The sequence below is a fragment of the Eurypyga helias genome, unplaced genomic scaffold (genome assembly GCF_000690775.1).
Source record: "Eurypyga helias isolate BGI_N326 unplaced genomic scaffold, ASM69077v1 scaffold23601, whole genome shotgun sequence".
Classification (NCBI taxonomy): domain Eukaryota; kingdom Metazoa; phylum Chordata; class Aves; order Eurypygiformes; family Eurypygidae; genus Eurypyga; species Eurypyga helias.
The window spans coordinates 12,643-23,633 of record NW_010230488.1 but is presented as its reverse complement, the minus strand read 5'-3'; the positions used below and the strand labels follow the sequence as shown (position 1 = coordinate 23,633).

Sequence of the window (10,991 nt, the reverse complement as noted above, 5' to 3'; positions counted from 1 at the left end):
ATCTACAAAGGAAGGATAATTAAACGATACATCTCAGTTTAATGTAAAAGTCCTTCAGCTGATCAATATCATGTGAAATTCCATGCTTCCTAGCACTCTTAACAGAGCTACTGTTTTTAAAGGTATTTACAGTTAGAAAGGTGTGTTTTGAGATGGAGAAGGGTAAAATAAAAAGCTTTTGTCTGCACTTGAGAGCTTGGTTTCCCAGTTCTTCTCAGCAACTGAATGCCCTGAAAGGTCCCCCAGCAGTAAGGGGGGGAAGAGGCTTGGATGAAAGTCCCTCAGGGGAGCACTGCTGAGCCCCTAGCATGGGAGTGCAGCTGAGGAGGTACCAAGTTGCTTGCCATCCCTCCTCTTCTTCCCACCTCTGCTTCCAGTCCACATGGATTGCGAAGGGTGGTCCCAGCAGGAGAATGTGATCGAGGAGGGACTTGTGAAAAATCACATTGTCCATATGCTTCTCTTGTCTGAGCAATTGCGGGTTTTTTTTCAATTCTTCTCTACTCATTAGCTAGGGCAAAAGAATGAGGACTGATAATTTGGGTTCCATACTTATCACTTATTTGGTAGATAATAAACTCTGCATTCAAAATGGATGAGGGTGGTAGATTAGGAACCATGTGCAGTTCAAGAGCATATTTAGAAGAAGAAAGATCCATTGCCAGTTCCACAGGGAAACCTTCATTCTGCTCCATTGTACTAGAGAAGGACATCGGGATTTATGACCTTATGTCACAACTGTTACTTAATGGTTGGGGGTGAAGTGGCTGATTAGTGTGAGTTGCATCATGGGGCATTTCTCTGGGTTAAGTGGCAGTGTGAGTCCAAAATTGTGTCTTAGAGCAAACTGCGAGTGGAAATTTTTCCAAAATACTTTTTATTGATTTTAACAGATTAAAAATAATAGACCCTATATATCCAAACTGTACCTGCAGGCAGAATTTCAACAGCTCAGTATTAGAAAATTCTGCTGTATTTTCAAACTTTTTAATTTTTTCTCTGAAACTAATAATAAAAACTGGTATTAATTTTACTAAAGTAAATATGTGATGATATGAATATTTTTATTAATTTTTACTGCTGGCGAACTGTCATTGTTCCATTCCTAAGTTCACAGAAATTTCTTAGTGTACTGGCTCTTCAAACTTAGTTACAGCTCATTTTTGTAGCAATGATAAATTCTTTTCCATTTTTTAAAATAATGACCTATAAACATCTCTGAAGAACAGCAGTAAGAGTAGATTATATCCACATCATGTGGAATGCCTTTCAGCTTTTGTTCTCTCGCTCTTATTTTCCCGATTTTTAGATTTCTCTTATTTGGTCTTCAGCAAGTTGGAGATTTGTTTCTAATTACTCTCTTGGTCCATCTGCTTAGTCAGAATGCATACCTTAGTTTTTTGATGCATGGTTTTAATTCATGTGGGGATCAAACACTATAGAAATGCTTTTCTTTCTAATGCTGCGAAATGGAAAAGAGAGTTGAATTCAGTGATTCAAGCTGTGATTAAGCATTGCTCTCCTGCCTATGAAGACTTTGGACTTCTGATGTTTCAAGTTCTGAACCTTTTAAAAGTAAAAAATCCTGCATTGCTGTTAAACAGTGGAAGTCAGGATCTAAAGTATTTTATATGTAAATATTAATATATTTTATTTACCAAATGGAGGGACTAGACAGTCTTGATGTAAAATGTAAAAAAGCAAGTAAACTGTTGAATTAATTATTCTTTCTCTCAGTTCATGATGCTACATATTTGTGGAAAGCTCCAGTTTTATATTATTTCTAGCCTTCATAATGCAGTGTCTTTCTGATGTAAAATTTATACTAGACCAGTTGTACTACATTTGACTTCACGCTGCAGGACGTTGCGGCTGTTATGTAGTAAATAATGAGTGCTAAATAATGTAAACGTGGATCTCCTTGTTCAGATAGGCTTCTTAAGCAAAGCAGAGTTATCCAAGCCCCACTGTTGCTCTTGACCTTGATCGCATCACCTTCCATGAACTCTTGTCATCTACTGCCTTTCATGGCTCCAGCCTCTTTCATTCCTTCTGCTTTTCAGATTGCCTCTGTAGCGGGTCATTTAGTCCTGAGGCTTGGATCCTTTCTCCTCCTTACCCTTTCCATTCTCCATTTATACCTGTTACTGGTTTCTGGCCCCAAGACGACTTCAGACACCTGTGTTTATATGTGGGTCTTAAATCCACCTCTTTACTTTTAATTTTTCTTTGTGTCCGGTCTCCCATATCTCATTCTTTTGCTATTTATTCTGTAAACACAAAACTTGGGCCAAATTAATCAATGCTTTAACTTGAAACTTCATGTTCTGTCAGAGTTGGCAGCATCATCATACTGGTCCTTGTCAGCATAATTGGTGCCAACAGTTTTGGCTTTTCACTGGTTCATGCCCAGACCGCGTAGGATCTTCTTAAAAACGAACGAATGCAGTGCAGGTGCGGATGAATGGAACAACGCTCTAATTGTGAAGCACCTGGGGTACAGATACTCAGCACAGCGAAGCTGCCTTCCCCCGTGAGTGACACTGAAGGATTTCGGCTCAGCTCTGTGTATGTCGGACAAGAGTGGCACAAACGAGTGTCTTGTCATTCTCAGTTGACAGATACCATCTCATTCTGTAAAACTGTCATGAAGAATCATTGCTGTTTTCTTGAAGAATTGAGGAGGAAGGGAGGAGCTCGGAGGCTGGAGAAGGACCTGACATAGTATAAAGACTCCGTAGAGCTTTTGGAGCATTGCCTGGGATTTCTCTGACACAGGGAAGACCACCACAGCTCCAGCTCTGGTGTGTTAGCCAGTCTCCAGCCTTGACTTCTGCAAACACCGTATAACAGGCTATTGAAATGCATCCTTGGAGGACAGCGCTATAGGCATAAAAATCAGGAGTCCTGGGAAGTGACAGTACTGCACTGATCCTTCTATCAAATAAGTTCTGCTCAGCCCTGGGTCTTTTACCTAAAAGCAGGGATTGGAAAGGGAATTAAACATTCAGTCTTTTTGTAAAGAGGAGTGTACTAGCATCTGCAGTGGCCATGGGATCAAGGTGAAGATTGCTGCACTCCTACCCTAACCCTTTCTGTGAGCTGCAGCAAGGTTCCTGTGAATGTTCTCAGGTGCTTTCCAAAGCGTTTGCAGGTTCAAAGGTGTGTGTAACTCCGTTAGCCACAGAGGCCAATGCTTTCTTCTGGGGGCCAGTAGTAGCCTGTGTCCATTGGTACACCGGGGCAGTAGGAGTCCCACGGCAACAGAATGTTGCAGCCTTGGGCTGGCCTCACCTCCACAGCTAATAAGATTGTCATCCCCTAGGCATGTGCGTGAAATTGTGTTTGCAGGTCACAGGATTTTGTTTTGAGGACGTAAGTCAGCGGTAAGTTGGCAGCACGTTAGAGGTTATTTAGAGAATTTTCTCTCTTTACATTTTTTCTTGTGATGTTGCAGGAAATATTCAGGAAGTGATATTACAAGAACACTTGGAAAAAGAAGATGAGATTCTGGTTTCCTTGGCTGGTTTGAAGCAGGTATAATATTGCTTAACAACCTTCTTGTATCCTTCAGTGCTATTAATCCTTTCTTCCTTTTTTTTTTTCCCTCCTTTTTGTATACTGCTGTTTTGTCTTGTAGCTTTTTAACTAATACCAATGCATCAAGCATTGCAGCATACTTTTATTTAAATAGATAAAACTCAGCTATAAAGAGTTCAAATGATTGCACAGTATTTTCTCCCTGAAAAGTTCTGGACGCCTCGAACCAGAACTGAAGCAGTGTGACAATGAGTTCTGGCCTTAAGCCACACCATCATTTTTCTTAATGCAAAATGTACATGGTAGGCAATAATCATGCCTATGACCCCATTATTTAAATGTGACAACACTTCAATGTCATTGGATTAAAAGAAAAAATATTATGTACATGAAATGAGAATGCTGCTGAGCATCTGTAGCTCTGATTATACTGTCCTCTGCTCCTTCAAAATACATTTTAGGAGGAATTATGTGACCTATGTTAAACCTATAACAAGGTGGGGAACAAAGGAAAGTTTCATTCTCTTTAGATTTTTATGGATAATTCTTTCCCAGACTCTCATACAAACAAATTTTACTGATATTTATAGCTTTAACCAATATTGGTATGAATATTGACTTCCTTCCTAGCTCTTCAGAGCAGATATTTTGGGGAAATGGTGTATGAAAGCATGCTACACAGAGCTTCAGAAAATTAGAATTCCTCCAAATTTTTATCCTACTTTCTTTCCCCTCCCATTCAACAACAGATCAAGGATATACTGAAAGGTTCCCTGCGTTTCAACCAGAGCCAGCTGGAAGCTGAGGAGAATGAGCAAATCACGATAGCCGATGATCATTACTGTTCCAACAGTCAGAACAAAGGGACTGGTGATGTCCTAAAGGGACCTGTTATGACAAAGCAACAGTTCAACTCAGGACAACAGGTAAGATAAAAATATCTCAAACAGGATTGATGGAATTAGTCTGGTTTTTGGAAACTTCCTTTAGCATGTCCGGACATTATGTGGGAACACACCAACATTGCTGGTGCCTATGGAGCCATGGTTGAAAGTGTCTCTCTAGCTACTCTCCTAGTTGTATAGTATGTACCCTTATGCTCCACACACAGATATTTAAGTCTAAGTGTTATGCAGTGTTTGGGGGTGGGAGCGTGGGGTGTTCTTTCAGATTTTTGAATCACAGAGTTACAGATGAATTTCCTACAAAAATATGTAAAAACTGGAGGTAAGTGTTTCCATATGATTATTCTCATTGTCCTTGTCCTCCAGAAGCCCATTATGTAAGAGCTTATTATCTGCATTGCAGTGTATCCATGGCCAGTGCCAAAAAGGAAATATCAAAGAGGTTGCTTTTGCCTTCTGCTCCATTGTATTGACTTTCTCCTTGAATCAGTAAACGATATTTTCACAGGCAAAGCGTACAGTCACGGGACAGGTTCACACACAGAAGGAGGTGTTTTCCTTTCATGTTAAAAGGTCAAAGGCTCAGTCTGAATCAAATATCTTAAAAACAGTAGTTTGTATAGGCACATTTCTATATAATTTTCAGTGTTCTGAAGTTGTCTGCCACCCTGATACTGATACACACACTCATAAATCCAGTGGCAGCACTATCACCTCAGAGTCTGCCATCAGTTTGCTCTTGACAAGTTTACTTCGCACCTAGGGGAAATATTTATTCATTTTCAAATAATGACACAGAGTTGTTTTGATTTATTACACGCAATCTGCTTGAGTTAGAACACTCTATGTAAAAAATCGTATTTTAATTGTATTTCAGAATTAGAACCAATATTGAGTTTTGCTGTTTTGGGTTTTTTTTTTTTACTTAGTAATGACAGATTCAAAGAGCAAAGCTTTGCTAGAAAGCTTTCATTGCTTGTTTAGCCGTTGTCATTATAATCACTGCTTTCTGCCATAATAAAGCCATAGGTTAAGCTGATGTAGCATATTGGAGTGTTCATATAATGACCTATTTTTGCCCTCTATCTCCTAGCCTTTTCTACAAAGTACCTTTCACTTTCTTGCCAAAATGGCAAATAAAAATAATTTTTCCTTATTTTTATTAAATTTTATTATAGAAATTGGGAGGTGAAGTGCCATATAAGGTAACAGCGTGCTGTGTGAGTGTGTGCAGGCCCTATGCATGCTGGAGGAGCCCTTACTCAGATACTGGTCTAAAGTGTGTGTCAGTGGGTGGAGGTGCTGGGGTGTTGTGCTTTGGGTATTGGGAGTGCAGCAGGTGAAGCCTCGTCTGCACAGGTTTCTTTCCAATGGAAGCTTGCAGGACAATGTGGAATGAGGTCTTACCCCAGTGTCTAGTCAAAGTGTACATCCAGCGACGGGAGCTGAGAGCTGTCCATGTGTCCCACAGCTTCCGTCTAATCCATGAGGGTGCTAGTAAGCCAACTACGAGCAACATGAGTAGAGGTTGTACAAACTGAGCATTAATGAGGCTTCAGCACTGCATGGTCTCCATTTGGAGGTGCAGTACTTTCAAACGGATTAGCCTTCTCTGCTCTTATCCTCTGGAAGTTCCAGTTATGGTAATGAGCAGCAGCCTCTGTGACAGAAAGGAAAATAAAAGATCAGGGTTAAAAATAGCAGTCCAGGAGGACGGTTAGTATCCCGACGGGCTGTGCTGTTTCCAAGCCCATCGTCTTTAACTATGGTGTCTAAAATAAAACAAACAGCAGAGGACTTTGGAACCCTTTTAATAAAGCACAGGAAAATAAACGTGCTGAATTTAGTGGGCTGTGACATTCAACTGTTAACTGATGGGGTCAACTGTGACCCAAACTGGGCCACAGCCCAGGCTTCTACCTCTGCTGAAGAAAATGGGCTGCTCTGATGCCTTGGGTCAAGCCGGACATACTTATTGATTGCTGCAGGGGGATTAAAAATTCTAACCACTTCTAGACCATCTAATGCATTTCTTGCTGAATAAATTTTACTGTATTTACATTTTCTGTGACTTTGGTAATACATATAATTCTGTTTGATGTGACTTAGACTGTAGAGATTTTTCTGTGGTGGAATTATAGGGATATCTTCTAGGACAGCTGGAGAAGTTACAGGTGTAGCTATCATGTAATTAAGATTAAAATCTGGTCCTTTTTGCTTGGCTGTTATATAAGCATAAACTATTTATCATCTTCACGAGCACAAAGTGCTTGTCTTCTTTTTTGCTGAAAATGCCTTTCTGGAAAGTGAGGATAAAGATACAGCCCTTCTTTGGAAGAAAAAAAAAGCTGCAAAATTAAAAATGCAAGAAAAATTAAGATAAAGGCTCAAAGAAATTGAGCATTTTTTTGACTGTTTGGCTTTGGTAGCAGCATGCAGTTGACAAACAGAAGGCTTCTGTTGCTAAATAATGGATGATAATTAACACATTATCTTGCCTTTATATCTGCTCAAAGAAGGAGGCAAAATGAGCTGCTGTTCTTCTAAGCTTTCTTGAATTGTAGCCTTACAGTTAGTTTTAACTCATTCACAGTATGAAGGCAATTGAAATAAGCCTGGTCCTAGTAGCTGATATTCATCAGGAAGAAATGTTCGGAGAAGCCATATGGCAATGGGCGTAAGGTTGTTAACTTTCAAAGCTACTGGAAGTATAATTCTGTCATTTTTCATTTATTCAGTAGTGGCAGCAGATGGGAGAAAACATGGTTCGCGTCAGCATGAGTTTCCTGAAACAGAAACAGGCAGAAGAAGAAGGGAGGAGGTATTTTGCCTCTGGAAGTATCAGAACCAAAATACCAGTGTATGCCAGGGATAGGCAAACATTCACAGGAGGCCCTTTTATAGCATTTTGGAGTCAATTTCTATGCTTTGCTCCTTCTCTGATACTTCAGATAGGTCTCTCTAACTGAACCAAAAAGGGTGGGTAGAATAAAAAGTAGTGTTGCAAAGCACAACACACAATGACAGGGAACTGAGTGAGTACTTTTCTTTGCTTTCCCTTTAATAAAGGCCAGGATGCTGGTTTTTTACTGTGCAACAGCCCATTTTTGGAAGCAGAATTTAGGAAATTGCAACACCAGCACAAAACATGATGGAGGGCCCTTGCTGGGGCACACTGCTGAAAGGAAGGCACCCCGTTAGCATCCTTGGGGGTGCCAGTGAGGAAAATACCGATCTCACTGGGCGAGCGTGTCACTAGGTAACATCCGTGTCGCCCTATGCAAGGCGGAGCCACCTCGGATGTGAGGGGTGTGAGGACTGAAATAGCGTGATCTTGACAGCTTGGAGCAATGAAGTGTGCAATTTTGCTAAATGAGACTGTAATGCCTTCCCTGAGAGCTTTTAAATAGAAGTGTGGAAAGAAGCCTAGTGATTTATACAACGGTGGTTGTTTAAAGGAACATACATTTCTGTTGTCCCGGGGTGAGGGGGTGGGAAACAAAACGCTGAGATTTTGAGCGTGGCATTTAGAGCTCCAAAAAAAGCCTCACCTGGCCCTGGCTTATGGCTAACCAGGCCACGGCTAACACGACGGTGGACCAGATCCCCAGTGGTGCGCTGCCTGTCCTCATCCCCCTGGAGATGGCAGCCGATTGACTGACAGCTCATGAAGACAGCATTTCCAACAGACCAGATGAAAGCAAAAGGCTAATTAATAACAAACGGTGTTTCACCTCAGAAGTGCTTAAATATTGAAGTATCCCTCCTTGTAGGATAGATCTGTTTGATTTTAACTTCATGGAAAGCGCTTGAAGTTGTTGACATTTGAACTACCCTGGTTCTGTGCAGATCAGGAAGTTTAAGATCAGTTTTGCTAGCACTCAGCATGGGATAGTTGTTGATATTTTTAAAAGCAGTCTGCTTGGTTTGGTATGAATTCTGTTAAGTCATCTGAGGGAAATAAATCAGTATCAAAATATAATAGATGTAAACTTCTATCAGTTTGACAACTGTCTTAAGTTGGCACCTTTTAAATTGTAACCGGTGGTCTGGACTTTAAATGAATGAGAAAGTGTTAAAATGGTTTATTACAAAACAGAACATGTTATTATACCGAGATAATAATATAGTATCGTTATATCTACGTACTATCTAGATAACACCAAAAAAATTATAATAAAAACAAGAAGTTTTTAAAATTTACTCCAGAAGGAGATATTTGAATCCTCATTCATATAAACTTGGTAAGGGGACAGGTCACAATTCCGTATTTGAACATATTTCAAATTCAGATGATGTTTGTCTTGCTTGTGACTTTTAACAATTTGGAACAACTATGTAAATAACAAACTTAGACTTCCAGCTCCCTCATTTCGTATTACAGTCATTCTCAATCACTGGTGGGTTTTGCTTCCTGAGCTACTCTACAGTTCCCTTTCAAGAGAGTTCTGCTCTATAATCAGTAATCAGAGCAATGGAAAATTGTTTTCAGCTGTAATAATAAATTCAGCAACATAAGTTTTTCTGGAGGCCATGGATACTGTAACTCCAAGTTGTGGCTTGCTGATACTTGCGATGACCTCCATACTTCAGTATTATTTACTGTGCTGAGGGTCTAACTTACTTTCATGCTGATTCTTCCTGTTGTGCTTTTTTGTTACTGCTGTCTTTTTTTTCCTCTAATCCCGACAATCTCTCTCTTACCCTAAAGTGAATTTACATTTTTTTGTTTGGTGAAAGATTCACAGCTGAAGGGCATGTACTTGACACACATGTTGACATACACATTTCCCCAGCCGCCCCTCTACTTCTCCCTTTTCACAGTCTTCGCATTAGTGTAATCAAATATATTGGTTTCAGTATCATATCAATTCAGGATGCTTGTCCCCACAGGCTGCTTGGCACATTGCATTATTACGCTTTAAAAATTTGTGTAATAGCAACCAAGAAAGCAATTACATTCTTGTCAGAGGAACACAGTGCTAGATAGGAGCTGAATGCATCTCTTGCAGAAGAAAACAAAGTGCTGTCCATCTGGGTTGCAGCCAAGCTGATAGGCTGCCAGTCGTCAACAAGTGAGAAATCCCACTCTGCTGATCATGGCCCTCTTCCCTTCTAATTACATATAGTTCTGACTGTTGGAAAGCTGTATTTCTCTGGAATATGACTAGTTGGAATGTAAGACTGCAAGTCTATAGAGAGTTTTCTGATACACTGACATGTAGTCTTGATCTGAGTGCTCAGGGACACATATTTCTCAGGGTCTAACCAGACAGAAGAATAATTCCTAAGCCCTCGTTTTCTGGTAGAGTTAGGAAATACTCGACGGCACGAAGCCTAGGAGACCTGGGAGCCCTGATCTGCCAAACCTGAACTGGTGCACACTAAACCAGGTCTATATACAGCCCAGATTCCACAGATCAGGGTTTTACTAGGAAATTTAATATCAAACCATCTTCCTGACCAGCTTCAAAATGCACGTACATGCAAACCGACAAGAAATTCCTCAGTACTACTTCGTGAGTTACTGCAGAAAAGCAACAGCACTGAAGATCTTCACAGCTGTCACGTATATGTTAGATGGGTAGCTGCTGTGATCACTACATGGGTGTACAATGATGATGAAGCCTTTAAGGCTGCTATACCCAGTAACGTATTTTAGTGTTAGCTTTTATGCTTTTGTAAATAACAAATTATTTCATCCAAAGTTAATAGCCACTTCATTTTTACTTCCTGATTTGGGCATTTCTACTTTTGGATCATGATTATTCCTTTATCCCATTCCCGTATCACTGACATGCATCATAAACCTCATTAAGTGGTAAAACTGGTACTAACTTTAAGTCCTTTCTGTGCTGTCTTTTCACAGACTACGGCTGATTTGAGCACCAGTGAGAGCAAGAGTGCTGATGACTATATTATGGTTTCCAAAGAAGAGGAAGGAAGTAGAAGTGCTGTCCCGGAGCCAGCGCTGTCCCATCAGGCACACAAGGAGACAGCAGTGAAGCCAGAAGCTCCATCTCGTTCTTCTTTGATATTCTCTGACCCACTGATGGGCTCCATTTCAGCCTCCTCCAGCAACCTGAGCTCCAGCCCTGATGACGACAGTAGTAATAACAGCAAAGATTCTGACTTTGCTATTGTCAGCCCACTGGACATCTGAAGAAACAGGTCGGGAGGGTTTGGGAGGTTGATGGCTACAAATCAGCTCAAACTCCTGTGATTCCACAGGCTGGATAGTTCTTTGAATTAAAAGGAAAGAAAGTAGACAAAGCTAACCCATTTCAGCTGCCAAAAGCCTAAATTTAAAAAAAAAAAAATAACCAAAACACCACAAATTTGCAACTTTCCAAAAAAAATAGACACCTTTTAATAATTGCCTTAAATAGAGACCCAGTAAAACCCAGTTCTAATATTCAGTTATGCTTAGTTATATAGTTATCTTACTTAGGAGCTTTGTTGCTGTAGAAGCATTGCTTTCCCAAACCATGGAACTGTGTGTGCTAGGTACCATAATGGATTAGGAAATGTGTAGATACTCGGCGT

The 10,991-nt window shown here is 40.3% G+C and overlaps 1 protein-coding gene across 1 annotated transcript; it reads left to right on the top strand.

The window, feature by feature from the left end:
• Positions 1-3,457: 3,457 nt before the first annotated feature.
• On the top strand, positions 3,458-10,692 carry LOC104516449 (TBC1 domain family member 5-like; the record flags this gene model as incomplete). The annotated part of the gene is made up of 3 exons (XM_010160777.1): positions 3,458-3,537; positions 4,290-4,466; positions 10,315-10,692. Coding segments are annotated over 3 exons (551 nt in total), but the record flags the coding sequence as incomplete, so codon positions are not given.
• Between the last annotated feature and the right edge of the window lie 299 nt (positions 10,693-10,991).